Source organism: Poecile atricapillus, chromosome 3, assembly GCF_030490865.1.
Source record: "Poecile atricapillus isolate bPoeAtr1 chromosome 3, bPoeAtr1.hap1, whole genome shotgun sequence".
In the NCBI taxonomy this organism is placed as follows: Eukaryota; Metazoa; Chordata; class Aves; order Passeriformes; family Paridae; genus Poecile; species Poecile atricapillus.
Genome location: NC_081251.1, coordinates 82,263,236 through 82,282,950, shown reverse-complemented (window position 1 = coordinate 82,282,950; position 19,715 = coordinate 82,263,236). Strand labels below are relative to the sequence as shown.

General features: G+C 42.5%; 1 protein-coding gene across 1 annotated transcript; it reads left to right on the top strand.

Moving 5' to 3' along the window:
• The first annotated feature begins 675 nt into the window (after window positions 1-675).
• Window positions 676-15,535, top strand: DESI2 (desumoylating isopeptidase 2). The gene is made up of 5 exons (XM_058835610.1): window positions 676-1,097; window positions 7,391-7,463; window positions 9,344-9,437; window positions 9,935-10,076; window positions 11,896-15,535. Exons 1-5 carry the CDS (start codon window positions 1,059-1,061, stop codon window positions 12,127-12,129), a joined length of 582 nt encoding a protein of 193 aa, XP_058691593.1. The 5' UTR covers window positions 676-1,058; the 3' UTR covers window positions 12,130-15,535.
• Window positions 15,536-19,715: the final 4,180 nt, after the last annotated feature.

Below are 19,715 nucleotides of genomic sequence, written 5' to 3'. Positions count from 1 at the left end.
CATTTATTTTTCTCCTGCTTCTCTCCAGCTTTTAACAAATGGATTTTTGTTTTGCTGTCGCTTAACGAGGTTTTCGATGAAGCTTACATGGCAAGGTTACTCTCGGAAGGTGCCTGCCACCTTAGAAGCGCCCATATCTTCACCAGCATCCACGTGTGGGTTATCCCCAGGTCCGCACGGCTCAGACGTTCTTTCTGCCGATCCACTTAAAATTTCCTTTCTTCACTGAACTCAAACGTGACATGGCGGTGCCGGGGGATGCTGTGAACGCGGCAACCACAAAGGCCGGGAACTAATTCTCCTCTGGGAACCAACAACCTTAACCGCACGAGTGGCGGGCAGAGCAGGGCACGGCACGGGGAGGGGCAGGGCAGGCGGGCACAGCCGGGCAGCCGCGCGGCGGGGCCGGGCCGGGTCCCCAGAGGCTCGAAGGAGCCACAGCAGCGTTCTTCAGCCGCCTCGGAGAGCCCCCCAGGAGGCAGCTGGGACGAGGCAGGACAAGCAGCCATGGCACGGGACGGCCCCGCTCCCCAGCCAGGCCGCTGGGCGGGCCGCGGCGGCGCCGGGCACGCCGGGAGCCGCATTCCCGCGCGGCGCGCCGGGAGCTGTAGTCGCGGCCGTGCCGCTCCGCTCGGGCGCTGGGGGCGGGCTGGAGCGGCTCCATTTTGAGCCCGTCGGCGGGGCTGCCCGGCCGTCCCGCGGCCCGGCCCGGCGCCAGGCAGGGCGCGGCCCGGCCCGGCGCCTCTCCCTTCCCTCCTCCTCCCTTCACTCTTCCCCGCCCGCCACCGGCACCGCCGCCACCGGGGTGGGGCCCGCGCCTGCTGCCCCCCGGCCCCCGCTGCCGGCCGCGGGCTGAGCGCGTCTCCCGGGGGCGCGGCCCCGTCCCTCCACGGCGGCGGCTCCATGGTGCCCGCCGCCCCCCGCCGCCCCGCAGCAACAGGCAGGACGAGGAGGAAGCGGCCCCCGGGGGTCCGCACCGCCCCGCCGCCGGCCTGAGCGGCGCCGCCGCCGCAGCGGGAGCGACCGAGCGGGCGGGGGGCGCCCGCGGGCCGCCGGCGATGGCGAACCAGCTGGTGATCCTGAACGTCTACGACATGGTGAGCCACCGGCACGGCGCAGCTCGGGGCGGGGGTCTCGGCCCCCTCCCAGCAGGGCGGTGGCGGGGAGTGTCCTGCCCTGCCCTGCGGGGGCCAGGGCGGCTGGGAAACTTTGCCTGCCCTTCCCATGCCTGTCCCCGAGGGAGCTGGTGGAGCGGGAGACATAATGAACCCGGGGAGCGGAGGGGAGGGAGTGCAAGGGCGGTGATTTGGGAGGTCTGACGATTTCTACAGCCCCTCTGTGACCTGCGACAAAAGTTTGCCGGGCCGGGTGTTCCAGTGACAGGTGGATTTGTTCCCTGTCACGGGGGAAACTTTACCTGCCCTGAGCGTCCCTGGGCTGTGCTGTTCCCTCTGCCACTGCCCCAAAGCTCAGCAGCGGGAAGGCCCTGCCTTTCTGCCCATGAAAACCAGAAGAGGGTCCAGTTTTCCGGGAGGATTGTAAACCTCTGTCTCTCCAAGGATAAGAGCTTTTTAGCACAGTGTCACTAAAGTGATTTCTTTCTAGACCATATTTTTTTAATAGTTTTGTTATGGCTGCGACTTGGTAAAAATAAAAGGATTGCTTCAGCTAGATTTGCAGTCGTATGAGCTCACCTTCCTTCTGGATAATCTTTAGGTGGCACCTACAGCAGCTGTGGTATTGTCTTGTGTTCAGCTGGAAGCTGCTCAAATGCCATGGTAACAAATGAGGTGTAAGTACCTGCACGGAACAGGAGGTTTGGATAAGCAGTAAGAAAATATTATCCGTTAATGTGTTTCAATCGCTGGAAATTAGAATGAGTGGCAGTAACTTCTCCGACCAAGTTGTGAGTCTCCTGATAGAAGGACAGTAAGATGGAGAACTAGTTTCAGGTGACAGTAGTTGTGTTACTTAGCTTATTTTGGATAGGCTTCTCTACCACCACCATTTTAAAGTGAACCTTTGCTGTTTTGAAGGGGTGAAAGTATATAGTGTAGTGTCAGTGACTGCTGGAAGTGAGAAAATACAGCTTATTTTGCTTGGGACCAGTCACATTCAAATGCTGAAATGCTTAGTAGCAATCACTTGGGAGCTATCTGTCTTGATATCAAATATATTTACAATGTCATAGCAAGTAGCCTGATTTTTGTCATTACTTTCTTTCACTCTAATACTTAGCTTAGAAAGCAGTGTCCCTTTTTTGGAGGATTTTTTTTGCCCACACTCTCTCTCCAGTGAGTATAGCCTGTTACCTCGACTTTGGTTTCCTTCATTATAGACAGTGAGGGGAGACTGGAGACAGGAACAGTCTGTTCACGGTGATTTTCTGATAGATGGGAGGACAAAAGAAGGGGTCTTTGCTCACCTGGTTGAGCTCATATGTGATGCTAATATGAGAAAAAGTCACAGTATGCCTTATTTATACCAGACTTGAGGAGGGAAGGATGCCCTGTCACATGCATATATATGACTTTTCTGGACTACAGTGCAAATACATATATTGGGGAATCTCTTTTAGCGTTAAGAAAATATGTTTTTACATTTATTAACTATAAATATTTGTACAGAGAAAGAAGTAGGACTTTGGTTTCATGACTCTTACATAAGAATATCTTTGAAGTCAAGGCTTGATGCACTTCTGACTCACCAAAATGGAAGACCCACTGTTCTCACAAAGACTTGCCTAATTGTACAAAGTGGGCCCAGTTCACAGGCAGGCTGTGAAACCTTAACAGAGTGGACTGACTCCTGTGTAAATGCCTACCTGGAAAGTAGTGCCATGGCCTCTGAGAAACTCCGTTCTCGCTATGATGGTAGTACTGGTAGGGTGTGACTTCAGCATGCTGTTTCTTTTTCTCTTGTCATAGTCTACTCTTTCAGCATCCTTTCTTTTTCCTCCAGAGCTGAATTGCTATGATCAGTTTTACTCCAGCCATTGTAGGAAGGCTGGTGGTTGACATGAGGGAAATCAGGGAAAAAAGCAACAGGAAGGGTGTGCTCCTGAAAGGTAGTATCATGTTTTTCCTAAGGACACATTAGGGACTGTTGGTTATCCTGTTGTTATTACTGGGGCTCTGCCTCTGTTGGGAATTCACATAATCTCTGATGCCACCATCTGTGGAAGGAACTTGCTGTCCAGAAGAAGCAGTCAAGCACATTTTGCAGATGTTTGATTACATGTAGGGGTGACTTTAATGGTTGAAGCTGCACATCACCACAGATTATACATAGTATAAGATGAAACCACTAAGGAAAATACTTCTCTTTCATGCTTCAGTCCTGTTTGTTGTTTTGTAGTGATACCTACTTTACTTGACCATTAGAGAAACAGTTTGCCTTCACACTGGTGAGAAAAACACAGGTTTGTGTGATGTCTGAAAGATACCACCAGTGTACATCCTTCATCAGACTCCTGCTAAACCACATCTCAGTCCATCAGAAATTTGTTTGAAACCAAAGCCTCACTTTCATGTTGCGTGGCAGTTTTTACCGCTTGTACAACAGCTGAAATCAATGCTACTGCTTTATTTGGGGGCACTAGGAGTGGGTGGAAGAAGGGAGGAGTCTTCTCTAATAGCAGTTTTGAAGTTCTGTTTATTCACCAGACCATGCCAACTGCATATTTGAAACATTAGCAAGTTTGCTGTTTGCTTTTGACGTTCCATGTCACTTGAAAATGGGTTTGGAATTGGGGTTTTTGGTTTCTCCTTTGGAACAAGAGACCATTGCTATTCACCTGGTTGGCAGAACCAACATAGCTGTAAAAACGAACAGCTTTATTTTAACCTGAATGCAAACTGTGGCTTCATTTCCCAGGCAGCTGGTTAGGTATGCAGGGGAATACTAAGTGACCTTGCTACTGTTGGAACTCCTTGCAGGACTGAGCTGGTTGCTTTTGGAGGATATACCCTTCCAATGTCCTTACTGCTTGAAAAAGCAAAAATCTTTGATACAACCAGAGTGGGAGGGGGATGCATGTGTTGTAGAAGAAAGTCGACTTTCAAGTAGTGGTAACTTTATGGAGAGAGAGAAGCTTAAGGGCGTATTTACGTGGTACAGTTCATGCCTTTGAACATCTTTTATGATCATTAAAAGGGTAAGGTGAAGGCTTTGATATATTGTGTTTTGAGAACTGGAGTACTTTATGGCTTCATTTTAACTAACTGCTATTTTTAGGAGTCTAGTTTTTTTGTGCCCAAGTAGTATCCTATTTTTTCCCTTGTCAAATAAGGTGATAACAAGCTAAAGTATTAATATAAATGAAAGCTCTGAAGATATTTTTGAAGCACTGGGATTAGTGTTTTTCTTTCATTGTAGTGGCATGACTTTATTGTGCAGATAGAAAAGTACTTCTTTAAAAATTTCCTTATGATAGATGAAACCTGAAATCCTGTTTTACAAGACTGACATATTGCAGAATACTGAGAATATGGGATTGCACCATACTACTATGGCAAAATCCATATCAAGACTAAAGGGAATCCAGTTTGTGTAATGTAACCAAGGATGTAGGATTTGGGATCAGTTTGGGCATGTTACTGAACCAATGAGCCACACAGATTAATTTAATTTACAATCTTTATTTTGCAAGTTGTATATAATCTTTTCAGCTGCAGCCAAATTCAGCACTCTTGCATTTGTCCTGCATTTCATCCTTCAGTGAGATAAGGCATTTTGTTCAATGAGTAAGTGGGACCAACCTTCCAATAGCTCATCCAGATTAGTAATAATTATATATAATTACTGTTCCTAGGGGGAAAGTAATTCTGCCTCATTGAAATTCTTTTATCTTCAATTAACCTATTCTGTTCTTACTGGAAATATGAAGCAAAGTGCCAGCTTGCTTCAGGCACTTCTTCCAAAGCTGCTAACTTTGGTTCTATTTGCCACCAGTGTTCACTTTGTGCAGTGTAGCCAGCTCCGAGTGTTTAGGTGGCACCAGTGAGGAGGAGCACGTGTTTGGATAGGAGCAGGCTGTGCTGAATACCTTGTTGGATCAGCTTTCCATCCCGTTCATCCGCTTCTGTGCAGATCTGTGAGAAGGCTTGGTGACTCAGATTTCTCTCTCCTTCCAATGCTTTGTTTGGTTTCATGGAGCTATGGCTAGGGAGTACCGTAAATACTTTTTTCCCTCATTTTTTTCTGTCTAATAATCAACTAGGCTTCATTCTGTCCCACTGTGTGTGGTATCTTGTGTAAGTTTTGCTCTGTTTTCAGAGAGCAGCCATAACCTTGCTAACAGATCCAATGGGTACGTGATAAGTAGGTTGTTTGGAATTCAGCAGCCAGGTTCTGAGTTTCCTGGCCACAAGTGCCCAGGAGAGCAATAGACTAGAGCACCAGAGACCCTGTCTAGCTCAGTTCTAGATTAGGTTCACTTGGATACACCTTCCCATTAAGCAAACGTACTTTATTCCAGTGATGACAATCTGTACTTTGACTGTGCCTACGGTTTTGACTATAAATATAAACCTGAAACTGTTTTGAAATGGTGAGCTGGTAAACTGTGGGGTAGGAAGGGCTTCAGAACTGGAACACATTGATGTTGCAGTAGCTCTTCGGTTTTCCTAGGGACTTTGATTTCTCCTTGTGATTAGAATCCCTTTTTTTTATGCTCACAAACCCACTAAGATGAGTAGTCTTCGCATCCTTCTCCTTCCTTGCTCTCTTCGTATTCCCCCTGTTCTATGTCTTTCTATACAGAGTAAATTAACACAGTATATTTCTGGATGTAATTTGTTCATACAGACTTGCTCTCTGCTCTTTTCTGGGGGTAGAAGGAAAGAACTGCTAAGCCATTTAAATAGACTAAGGTGATGATTTAGTGTAGTCATCCATACCCCACTAGCTAGCATAGCACTACACTGACAAAGCCAGAAATTAAAGCAAATGGTAAAGTTTAGTCTTAAACAAAATGTATCCATGGATCACAATTGATCTTTAAATAAATATAAGGTACAAAATCTGCCTTCTCTTTATTCATATTGACAAAATTTCCCACAGCTGGCTTGTCTGTTTATAACTATTGGCATGACACACTCTTTTTGCCATTTGTTTTCATTTTTATTAATAGTTTGTCAACCTGAGGTGTAGTGTATCATTTTTATTGGGAGACAAAAAGCTTACACACTGTAATGTTTTCAATGGCACTGTAAATTACACACTGACTCCAGTCAGCACATCTTCAAGTGTGACACCTGCAACTTTTTACGTTTTTATCATCGGTTGTGCTGCATAGTGGCTTTGCATCAGAAAACACTGATTATGTCAACAGGTTGTGTGAAGAAGATAGATATTTTTTCTTGCTAGCCAATTTCAGTTTTTAAGGACACAACTGAGGCTTTTTTATTTTTTAGACTTTGTTTCAGGTTCCTTCTCAAACTGTGTGTCACTTGAAATCTTTTAATCTTGGAGATTGATACCTTGAGGGTGGTGATGTAGACAGGGAAAGAGTACCTTGAGGTTTTCCTTTTCCAGAGTTCTGCATCTTTCAGATGTTGAGGGTAGCAGCTTCTGATAGACATTTGCTGCTGGTGCACTTTCGTAAAAGAGAACGCACTGAGGGAAGTTTTCTTTCTTCACTATTTTTTCCCTTTTCTAAAAAATTTTAACTTCTGATCCCTTTTAAAATGCATCTGTTTTCTGTTGGCTACAATACAAGTAATATATTTGAAATAAGTGTCAAACCTGTGCAGAGGACTTAAACCTCATGTTTGGAGCTCCATGCATCAGCAGCCTGGAGAGAGCTTTGTCTCTTGTATGGTGACCTCTAATTGAGTATTGAAGGACAAAATATAATAAGGTAATTTCAGTCCATCCCTGAGTATGTCTTGTGCTCATCTGTTCTTAAGCAGGTGTGGTGATTACTGTTAATGACAGTCAGTGTGTTTATCTCACAGTCCTACGCTCCAATGTACTCTGAAGAAAAATGCGCTCCTTAAAACTGCAGCAATTGATTCTAGAATGTATTCCACCTAATGGCAGTTTGCCACTTACAGCTTGTTGACAAATAGAAGGTTGATCTGGATTTCTCCCAGGTACAGACTCCTTGGCTGACAAACTTTGACAGCACTAAAACACTGGAATATAACCTAATTATATATTATATATATATATATAAGTGAATTAATTCACTGCTTACGGTTGGGGAATTTTAGTGGCATTCTGTTCCTGTAAAATGGGTTGTGCAGTTTCCACTTTGTGATAGGTTTTAATACCTTGTGATAGGGTTTAATGCTTTTGATGTGGGGAACAGTCTGCTCTGAGAAGATAAATCTGTACTGCAAACTAACTAGAGTTTTGGGGATTTTTTTTCCTTCCTTTCTTTTAGTATTGGATGAATGAATATACTTCTTCCCTTGGAATTGGAGTGTTTCATTCAGGTATAGAGGTATATGGCCGAGGTATGTACAAGAAAATCATAACTTACTTTTTGTTTCAGTAATACTGTTATTTTAAAAGCATTTTTCAGGTAGTGAGGGGAGCCTCGCTCCTGAAACCTGTTCATCTCTTTTCTCATCTATTCTGCCTCTGGAAAAAACCTTGGATGTGAATAATCTGGTAGTTTATGCATTCTTTTGTATAAAGCTGTGCAGCTATGAAAAAGTGTGCAACTTATTCAGCCAGGCGTATAAATCTTTATTTTAGGTTTGGAAATACTTTTAAAAACCTACATAAAAAAATGTGTGCTTCATGTAAGCATGGTTGAATCCTTTCCTCAGTTTTCTGTAAGCACTTAGAGCAAGGAGTTAATTTTTAACTACAGCAACAATAATCTGTTGCAGAGAGACACCTAACAGTGTGTGATACTCAGGAAAAAGTCTATTCCATTTTGGTAGGTTTGTTTGTTTTAGAGACAGTTTCTTTCAAAGGCATCCCATGCATGCTGTTTATAAAAGATGCCCTTGTGATAAATAGCAGCAATGCTTTCCAGTTTTGCTAAATAGGTTGTGCTTGGGTGCTACAGCCTCCTGTTCTGTTCAGGTCACTTTGAACCTGCATTACAGCCAGAAGGTGTTTCTGTGCACGCCATAGCACAATGTCAGGTCTGAGCTGTTTCTGCCCTAAGTATAATGACACTCTCAGGTGATGGTGTTGCTGAAAGAAGTCCAGTTAAAGGAGGAAAATCTACTGCAGTGGCGTTTTTTTTGGAATGTGTTGGGAGGTGAGGGGAAGGAGCAAAAGGAGGGGCATGCACTCCAAAGACCGCACTGCCCAAAGTTATCTTAAACTATGTTTCAGCTACTGTAATGGTCACATTCTATCTGGTTTTGCAAGTGTTACCAGAGCAACAAACTGACAAAATATTTTATTATTAAATTTTTGTTTAAAACCTTTTTTTTTTTATTGATAAATTTTTTTTAATTTGTTTTAATCTGACCCAGAAAGACCTGACTCTTAATAGTGCTGTGCCTGAAACCAAATTTTTGAGCTGTACCAAATACATGTGCCTCCCTTCCTGTTGGGATTATAGGAGCTTTCTCATATAGCAGGTCATGCCCCTGCTAGAACAATGACTTGCATTTTTCAAGGCACATCAAGCCTTTTATTTATTAACCTGTTGTTAAAAACATTATCCACAAAACTGAGTGCTAGACTTGGGTGATGTGTTAGGAGCTTTGAGGAAAGGAAGTGTGAAGCCATGCTTGAAGCTTTTTATTACACTCTGGGTGCGGCAGGCTCTGTTATCTTACAGACACAGACGGAAGCTACAGCACACCATGGTACTTTCATGTAGTGTGAGTGCTTAAGCCAGCAGATGCTATGTGCAGACTTGAGATGCATGCACTGATTTACTTACTTGTTGTAATAAAGAACTTGTGACAATTGAACTCTTGCAAATCAAGAAATTTAAAGAACCTATTAGGCCACTATGCACTGCCACATTGAGGACTGTAGTGTACACTGAATAGAAGTGCCAGCAGACCTCTGAATCCCCAATTTACACGTAAGTGGAATTCTAAAGACAAGTATGTATAAAGATGTCCAATTTAACTTATAAATGCTTACTTACACAGTGAAAACAATATGTACTTACTTACTGCAAAGTTATTCAAGTTAAACCTGTACACTGATGTAGGAAGTTTCCTGTTGGTTTTTACTTAGGCTGAGTAGTAACTGACAAAACTATTAATTTCCAGCTCATTTCATTTACTCCCCCTGTAAATAACATGTCTGCTTGCTAGCTTTAGATCCTTGTGAAGCCACCTTCCAGTCAGTGAGCTCTGCTGTCTTTTACTGTCATCAGATGCTGGTTTTGTTAAATCTGAGCTTTCTCTTTCAGAATTTGCCTATGGTGGTCATCCATACCCTTTTTCTGGAATATTTGAGATTTCACCAGGAAATGCTTCTGAGCTAGGAGAAACATTTAAATTTAAGTAAGAAAGCTTACCTATTTTCTTGCTCTTTGAGAAAGCATCTGAAAAAGACAATTTATTGCATTTATTTTTGAGCAGAGATGTATCGAATTGTTCAGGATTTCTGACTTTCTGAGAAATGCATGTGTTTGCATAGAAATGAAAAATGAAATGGACAGAGGTTATGAGACAATGAAGTGTCTACAGCAAAAAACTTTTATAATACCATTAAATTCCTGAAATGTATACAAATTTTGGACTTGTGGCTAACTTTTATTACTCTTGCAGCATAAGCAATGCAGTAACTTTTTCAAGGTGGGTAATCAGCAAGGAAACATAGTATCTCATTATAAAGATGGAAGTGATGCCATAAAATGGAATAGAAAGAGCCTTTGTTATTCTTGGAGAACAGAAAGCTCTTGCTACCCACAGTGGAATGGCTTCTGAGCAATGTATGAACAGTAGTCCACCTATATCATGGGAGACTGATCACCTTCTACTCTCTATTTCTCTTCTAGAGAGGCTGTGGTTCTAGGCAGTACTGACTTTATGGAAGATGATATAGAAAAAATAGTCGAAGAGCTTGGAAAGGAGTTCAAAGGAAATGCTTATCACCTAATGCACAAAAACTGCAATCACTTTTCTTCAGCTTTATCTGAGGTAAACAAACATAAAGGTCTATAGAAAGGTGCTTCACAGGTGACTACAGAGCATCATCTCCTTCTAGTCCTTTGTAACATTTGGTTTAATTTTCAACTTCCTGTCTCTGTTGCCTTGGGCAATTTTTCAGGTTGTATTTGTGCTTATGTCTGAAGCATCAGATTTTGCTGCTAAATGTTGTTGTCATACATAGTTGCTGTTAGAGCAGAGGTGCATTCCTAAAGACATACCTAGTAAATAAAGTATTAACAAGATTTCAAAATAATTTTAGTTGTTTCAGGGATTGCTACTGAAGGTAGAACTACATGATATTTTTATCAGATTATTTGTATTTCCCCACAGAACCATCACACTGTAAATAATTTTCCAAGTTATGATCTAGTGTTAAAGAACAGCAAAGGCATTAAAGTTACTCAGATGAATGTTACTCTTCTGCTTGAAAGGCTTTTATCAAATTATTGCTCTGCCAGCACCCATGTCCTGGTCATGTAGATACTTGAGTGGTCATGCAAAGTATTTGACCAAGGAGTCAAATGGGCTTTGTTGTAACAGGATCAGTTTGCCAATATGATTGAATGCTTGATCATTCACATGTGTATGCACACAAGGGAAAGAGTCAGGAACAATTAACCCAGGACAAAGAGGGGAATGGAAACTCTGATTTTCAGTGATAGTTGACAATCTCTGCTTGCCAGAATTTATTCTAATGTTTCATTGAAACATTCCAAAACAAGGAGGGCTATTTTTCCCATGTGAACTTCCATAGATTTTAATTGGGGTTTTTTTCCAAAATAGTTAATGCATACTTACTGTATAGCCTGTGTTTTATGTAGACTGATCTTCCAGTGGTAGCAGAAAATTTCATTGAAATGATGATTCATATGCAATGCTGGTACAAGTAAATAGGGTAAGATACCGACAAAGCTGCAGTTGGTGTGAAATCTGGCCTATATGGCCAGGGTTTTGCCATACTCTTCAGCTGCATGGTCATCGTGTCCTATTTAGTGTTCAAATTGACTATAAAACTGGGTATAATTGCAAGTTAAATGCTGCTCAGTTACAGCAGAGTAACGCTCATGCTCTCCAGATTTGCACTGTAATACCAGAAGTGAATGTATTTAAGTGAAGTATCTCACTCCTTGAATATCAACAACAAAATTATTTAGTGACTGATGTGCAGTCAAAAATAAGTACTTAATGAAACTTTACAAATTTTTGAGGCATTGAACCCAGCTGTCCATTGTACAGCTCTTGTTCTTGTTCTCTTGTTTGGTGAACTGAAGTGTGTGCTTGGCCTGTGTTGTAAGATAGTGACGTCCTGTGGAAGTCATCAGAGGCCACTACAGTAAAGGGCCTAAACTGTGTGTGTAACTCCATACAGCTGTGGTATTAACACTGTCTTTCTGGCCACTTGATTTCAGGGTGCTTTTTTGTAATAGTGGGATTTCTCCTGCAATTTCTCTTTCTGAGGAATTAGCGCTGAATAGAAACCATAGCTTAACTAATTTCCGTGTCTTTTATAGAAGTTATTAAAAAATAGTGAGGTGGTTAGGCTTTTCAGGACTTCTAAGAAAATCACAGAACCAACCATGTGTCCAGCTTTCGCAATGGAACATAGGTGTCATTATGGGACTAGGAATGCTGCTGTTACTGATTGAAAATTGTCATAGTGCAGCCAACTTGGGTGCTTCTTGACTGGCATTTGTGATATGTAAACTGTAAGGCTGCTGTAGCTTTTGCTTTTTATTTGCAGTACTGCAGTTCTGTTACTGCTGAATCCAGAAAACAAATTAACTCTTTCATTTTCCTTCCCCCATAGATTCTCTGTGGAAAAGAGATTCCACGATGGGTGAATCGCCTTGCCTACTTCAGCTCTTGTATACCCTTCCTCCAGAGCTGCCTGCCAAAGGAGTGGCTAACTCCTGCAGCCCTCCAATCTAGTGTTAGCCAGGAGCTACACGATGAGCTGGAGGAAGCTGAGGATGCAGCAGCATCAGCTTCCTTGGCAAGCTCGGCATCTGGGTCTAGAACTGGACGCCACACCAAATTATAAGTCCTCCTCCAAAGTAGCAAATGGTTTGAAATACTTCAGTTTGATCTCTTCAGCAATTGACTTCCTGACAGAACATGAGAGCCAACTCTAGAACATTGTTTTTATATGCAAAAAAAAAAGCTCTCATCAACCCCTCTTTCAGCTCAGGATTATTTACATAGTGAAAGGAATTGCTGGGAGAAAAGGGAAGGATTTTGTGTGAAGCCACCCTTTTCATTTTCACCTGTTTGGTAGACTTGCGTTAACTTAACATCTCGCATAAAGCAGAACTTAAATTATTTGTTTACAGTATTGTGTACTGCTGTTTACAAGTCCTGCAAGGACTCCTGCTACCATGGAAGAAGAAAGAATTTAAGTTTGATTTCACTGTTGGTATAAATCAAAAGCAGTGGTATGATGCCCTGGATGAACCTTCCCTTTTGTTTTTGAGATTTAAGGCAGGAGAACATTAAATTGAGGAATGCCAGAAACTGCAGAATGCTATCTATGTGAACAGGGTACTGTGCACTTAAAGTGGCTGGTGTAAGCAAGTAGATTGCAGGATGTAGGGAGACTGGTTTGGTCTAAAATCTGTTCCTAGAAGTATGACCTCTACATTAATGAAACTGGATTTTTGCACATATGAAGGGAAATTTCTATCTCATTGCAATGCACATCAATCAATTTTTTTTTTCAATTCAGCCATGTAGTTTTCATCCTGTCTTGTGTCTTTACTTGCAGTTTACTTCAGGATTTAAACATGTGAATATCATTTGCTAGAAGCATCAACAAATGTTTCACTTCTTTGCTTTGCTTGATTTCAAACTTGTATATATGAGTTAGTACTTGTATTTCTTTTTTGTTTGTTTCATATAGTTTGGAATCGTGTAAAACAAGCCATTTATGGTTGGGGAATGGCCTTTGCTTCCTGCTGCTGATTTTGCTTCATATGAGTTTGTAAACATTTGTGTCCTTCTTTTTTTGAGCTATAAATTACTGCCCAGTTGCGCATATCCGCACAAATGATAGAGAAATCCTAATTTATTTTCCCATAGTCTCTATCTGTGGCATTAACTTTCTTACCAGATGTAATGAAGAAAAACCTGAAAATTGCTTATGCACCTGCATGTTTACACAGCAGAACCCACTAATCTGCACACATAATTATATCTGAAAGTAAGAGATATTATTTTCTAAAACACAGAAGTATGTTTGCTGGTAGATTATAATTAGAGCTAAATTATAATTAGTGATCAGAATATATAATTGAATGCCTTATTCTTGTTCATTTTCCAAGATAATTAATTGTTCTTCCAATCATTAGTGTAAATTAGTGAGGTTCTATTGTGCACATAAGGCTACAGTAGCACAAACATGAGGGAGGTGAGCTTGAGTATTTTGTAAGACTTGCTGCCTTAAACTAACAAAAAACATACCATCCCTAAACCGGTCAGCTCACTAAGAAGTGTGCATTACTAGAAATATGAATTATTCTTATGAGCTTTATTTAGCCAGTCTTTTGCTGGGTTTAGTTTTTCTGTTGAATGAAATACTGACTCTGCAGTTTCTGCTGTTTAAAAGCAAAAAAAAAGTCCTCTTGGGAGGCAAAAAGCTTCATATTATGAATGCTCCTGGCCATGGGTAGTGGTGCCATTGAACCCTATGGGAAGGTGCAGTAGTTGTATCATAGTAAGAATTCTTACGGTTGCCAGCTCCAACTTGTGTTAGAAACAAGTGGAAGTTTTTCTGCTGCCACCTGGGTTGAATCCTTCATCAGACAGACTTTAGGTTTTCACTTATCTTTTGTGATGCAGTGTAGTACAGAGAGAGAGAGAGAGAGAGATATGCTCAGTTGTAGTGAGGGGGAAATCAAGTGAGACTCCTTCTGGAAAGAAATAGTAGTAAATCTCTTTCTGGAAAGAGATAGTAGTAAAAGTCCTCCTAACTGTATTTTGGTACGTGTTTTAATAATCTCTTCTGCCAAGTGGGAAACGCTTAAGACCTGGTGAGTCTGACACTAACTTCATTCTCTGTTTGATATCCAGAAGCTGGGTATACTGACCCTCCCTGTTGAGTGCTTTCCACTCTGAATTTGAGTTCTTCTTTCCTTCTTTTCCCTGTAGTGAAAATGAATATGGTGGTCTCCAGTCGACTCTCAAGCATTACAGAACTGAATCTCGCACTACTCACAGCTCAGATAACAGGCTGCAGACAGGTTATTTTGTCTCTGCTGTGCAGCTGTGGTAGTAATGTGACTAAGTCTCTTGGCCAGGGCAGGTCCTTTATTTCAGCTCAGGGTTGAGGCCACTGATCTAGCAAAGTACTGTAGCTTTTCCTATGCTTTAGGAAAAATAAATAGACTGAATTTTCATTGCTACCTTTTATGTACCAAAATCAGCTTTTTAGGCTTCTGATACATCCAGAGCGCTAGGTCACAAATCTCTACACCTTCATTAACACACACAATTACAGCATGTACAATGCAAGAACGTGACAGATCACAGCACAGTTTTTATTTAGAAGTAAAACTAAGACTATTTTTTATAAAGCAGACTGGAAAGTTTGTAACAAAAACATTCATTTTATTGGTAGCTGTGCAGGTGAAAATGCTGTCTTATGCTCCATAAGGATTTGTTTTTGTTTGTTTTGAAACCATCCATTTGTAAATCCTGTGAGGAAACTGACACCTGAACCCTGAAGGCTGTTGGGTATTGTATCAAAGCGAGTAGTGCTGTAACTTCAATCATGTGCTGTCAGCTCAGCCTCTGCTGGATGCCTGCAAGAAGTCACCCTGCCAGTGGTTACTCTGATTTGTTAGCAATAGAGCAAGTTACCTTTCACCAGCATTACTGCCAAGCAGGGATTACTTTAGTCTACTAATGACCACACTGTGCTAGGACTAGAACACTTCAAAATGCTGTGAGAAAGCTGGACACCTGTGGAATCTTTTCCATCAAAACGGGTAGAAAAATATCACCACTTCAGGGTTCTGCTCTGTTTACTTTCTCATTCTTTCTTATTTTTCTGTGAGATAGTACTTTTGATATGTATTACATTGTTTCACTCAGTCATTTTATTTAAATGCTATTTTATGTTCAGCAAGCCAAAAAAATCCAATGTACTGTCAGTGTGCACCAGTAACTTCAGAGTGGCTTGGTAAAAGAAAAAAAAACATAGTTGCATTACTTCTAAAATTTGCAATGCAATTCTGATCACTGTTGATAGATGATAATTTTCACTGTTGGAAGTTGGTTACAAGCTGAATATCCACTGATGCATTTTTTGTAAACTTGTATTCAAGTTTACTACATAGTATTTGTATAAAATTCAAAGAATTTTGACTTTTGTTACCTGTACATGGCAACAAGTTGTCTAGCATCTTAAACTTAAATCCATCAGTTTATTAAAAATACTTTTATAAAAAAAAAAATTGGCTCTGTGTGTTACTTGTACCTACAGCTTGTTTTTGGCAGTGCCACCCAAGCTGATGTTTGGTTTTGAGAGCGATGGTTTTGAAGGACAGTGAGACTATCCAAGATTTTCCTGTAGTTAAGCTTTAGGCTGACATGAGCATCAGGTGCTGCAATTTGGTTTGTGTGAGACATCTTCCCCAAACGTCCCAGGCTCTGGCACAGAGTTGGCAGCGGCCCTTGAGGACATGCTTTGACAGCAGTGGAAGATGTTGGTGCTGGAATTTGCAAAGGGCAGATGAGTGCATGTGTTTTAACAGCAGAGAGATTTCTCTGCAAGTTGAGGGCACTGGTAAATGGGAATGCTGTCCTATGGCTGTCCGAGCTTGTGCTGTCCCTACCCATCCCTCCCCATAGCTGGGAAGGGGGTGTGTTTTGCCATGTTGTGCATGCTGAGGAGGACCACGTCCATGTGCACTGCTAATGAACATTGGCTAGAGCCTGACTTGTTGGAGAAGCTGCCCAGATGCAGGTGTGTTCCCTTTTCTGAGTTTCTCTCACCAGCAAACCTGCAAGAGAGTTTGAGCAACTTGTAACTATTGAAAGGAAACCTGACAGTAGTTCATCAGTTAAAACTAATGTGAGTTCCAGATGAACTCACTTCTGGCGTCCAATGGCCAGGAGTCCTGATCAGCTTCCAGGAAGGTGATCAATTCACAAAATTATCTACTGCATTGTTTGCTAGTGGGTGAGTGGCTGCATTTAATGGAGCTGCTCTTGAAGAAAAGATAGATGTTCCAAATAAAAATTTATTTTGTAAAAGTTTCTTCAGCCATGCAGAAGTATATGACAAATTTGTCATTGGAACAGCTTCACAACAGGCAGAGGTTTTTCATGGCTATAGCACCTTAGTCCTATCACCCCCCCCCCCAGAATGAATGCATTCTTTCTCAGTGCTTAATGCAGTGCAATGGTAATGACTATTAGACAGTTTGTTTCTCTGAAATCTTGTGGTTTGATCTAAATCGGATCATAAAAAACTTGAAACTTGTCAATGTAATAACTTGTCAGTGAAGCCATGACAGTTCTTTGGAAGAGCAGCTGTGCTCCACTGGCAGCTCCCATTCCTGCTAGGCTGGAGTAGGGATCCTGTATTTTTCACATGATCTGGTCCATTAAAATTAGCATATAGACAACTAAACCAGGATCTAGCCATAAAGAAATGCAAGATCCTTCACTGGAATAGTTTTAGCTTGCTTTAGGCATGACAGAGGCTACATTTATCTCTGGGTCTCCATAGAGGGACATTGCTCATACCAGAGTAACTCTCCACTCCATCCATCTCTGAGCAGCAGCCTGGGACTCATAGAACTAAGGGAACACTGATCCTTCTGCAGGTTTAAGATGGGTGATCAGCAGTTCTCCTGGTCTTTTGAAAGTTGTTGATTTTGGAATCCTCAAAGCAGTAAGTCTGTTGCACCTGCTGTGCTGTTTCAAGACGGTGTGTTAGTGTGAAAGGAGAGAAATCCCTGTTAGTGTCTCCTGGACAAAGTGAAGGTGAAGGAGAGGTTTCATGTGTGCCCTGCAGGAGCTGTTGTTCATTGCCTTTAACTCATGTTTTCTCCTTAGGGAGCTGTTTTTACCTCTCTATCCCATTTCACTTTTACACAGCCTGAAGCAAGGTACCCAGACACAGAACTTCAGGAAGCCAGGGCTGTGTTGCTGAACTGTTCCTGCTGGGGCTCACAACAGCTTGGGAGGAGAGTTAAGAAGGGGTACAAGCCATCGTGGATGAGAGAAGCCTTTCCCACATCCATGATATGTGCATCCAGAAGCATACCCTGTCTGCTGCCCCAGGCAGCTGTGGGGTAGAAGGTGTGGGGTTTTCAAATGCATCCCTTGTGGAGTTCTGTTCAGGTCCCAGTGTGGCTGGTGGTCAATATGGGTCCTCCTGTACAGTGAGACAAGTGATGTGAATCAGACACCCCCTGGCAAAACAGGGTACAGACAGGTTTTTATCAGGCTCCAGTGAAACATGTCCAAACTCCCTCACCAGGAAGGGATGGGGGTGGAGGAGACCCTCCGTTCCCAGTGAGTGCCTGAGTGATGTAGCAAATGCTCCCTCATGTTTCCCAAGAAGGAATGGTCATTACTGTTAGCTCAAACAGAGCCAGCGCCTTCCTCCCAGAATAAGTATAAAGCCCTATTAAACCCGCCTAATGATAACACAAATCATGTTGAACAGAAAATGTCTTGTGTTCCCTACTCAGGCTGCAGAGGCTTGTGGGTTTTGTCCTGATTTTCCCATTCCTAATTTGCCTGTGGGAAACGCTGTTTTCCCCCAGCCGTCCCAGTGCCAGCACACAATAGCTGCTTGTTTTTTGCCTGGAAGGAATTGCTGAGCCTTTAAATAGCTGGAATTTGGTTTATTTTTCTTCTGTACTTCAGCTCATTCATTACTCAGTCATAGCATCCTAAAAGTGAAGAATTCCAAAAGCATTGGCATTTGCCTCCTTTGATTTGTTTTTTTTTTTTTTTACAACCAGAAGATGCTTTGCATCTTAAATTTCATGCACTAGCCCAGTATTAGTGTCACTAATCCTGCAGTGAATTAATTCACATGCCGTTAAGCAAACATGAACTGAGTAGTGAGGACTAGCAAGAGCTGATGTCAGTGTAGCTGGCTCAAATGCAGCTGTAAAGGTCGATTATTTTTTATGTCAGAGAGACTTGGAAAGTTCAGTAAAAGCACTGCGGAGGCTGTCCAGGCTTGCTCTTCCCTCCAGCACTCTGGAGTTGAGGGCAGAGAAACACCTCAGGGAGTGCCCAGCTTCTGTGGTTGCTCTCATCTCTGCAGTTGCTTTCTTTAAGCTGCTTTGCCCTTCCAGGAGCCTTGTGGCTTCTGTGCATTTTAAGAGGTTTAAAGGAAGAACAGACTCCATGGCCTAGAGCACTGCCTCTGCCCATGGCTCCCTGCACAAACGCTCCCCAGGTGAAATGCCACGCTGTGAATGGCCCCAAGGGATGCTGTGCTTATCCCATGCTTTTGGAGCGTAGGGATGAGCATGGCATGGGAACCTGCAATGCATCCTTCAGACAGACAGGCAGCCTCTAGCACCTCACCAGCTGGCACTGAACTTCAAAGGTGTATCAATTGGTGCTAATATTGCTGTGATTATTGGTGCTAATGTTGCTGTCTCCAAATGAGAAAGAAAAAAGGGCTTTTGTACTAAATAAACTGACATGTCATTATTTATTAATAATAAACTAATATTGCAGAATTAAACTATGTACAAAATGGAATCTGTTCAGAGCTTGACTACACATCTTCCTGGTCCTGGCCTGTGGCATGACCTATATGTCCAGCAGTTTCAGAGCAGTCAGCTCCTGAGAGTCAACTTTTTCTCCCACAGTCCCTGCAGATGTACAACTTCCTAAATGGTCTCTGAGGATCTGCTTTTTACCTGCAGACCAGGTAATCCTATTGGTCATGACTCTCTTCCCTGACTGTGTCATGAGCTGATCAACACTTCCTCCTTATCATCTGGGGAGGTTTACTGAGAATGCAATTCGAAGAAATGCAACCAAAAGCTGCAGCTGAGCCTGGGTCAGACTAAGTCCCCTCTCTCTGCCCAAGCACACAGACAAAACTGCTAGTTCCTGAAGACTGTGACATAGGTTTGTGGCTTCTTAAGGAACACCACAGGGAACAGAATCTTCACCTGGAGTGCAGATATTTCTGGTAGTAGTTAAGAAGAATTCCAAGAATATTTGTAAATTCAATGCAATGCATGTAGGACTTTATTATGAGTATATACCTTCAACAAGTTGACCTATAGGAGTATTCTAGCAGCAGTGGAATAAGTGAACAAAGTATGTGAAATAAGTGGGTTTGGGGGGGCCAAAAAGAAAGGGACACATGCACATTCAAAGCTAACCACAAGTCCTTCTATCACTGCTGAGGCCTAGGAATGATACAGGGGTGGGAAGCGGGGTGAAAACATCTACAGACCCTTCTTCCCTCTGCCCTCCTCTCCTGGGTGCAGGACAAGCTGCCCTGAAAAGCAGGATGAGGAGGATGTGCAGTAGCCAGGAGAGACTGCACTCAGGCTGCTGCCAGTGGAATGGGTTGAAGCCGTTGAGTCTGGGCTTGTCCATCTCACAGAAATGAGCAAAGGATGTGCATGTGCAGACTGA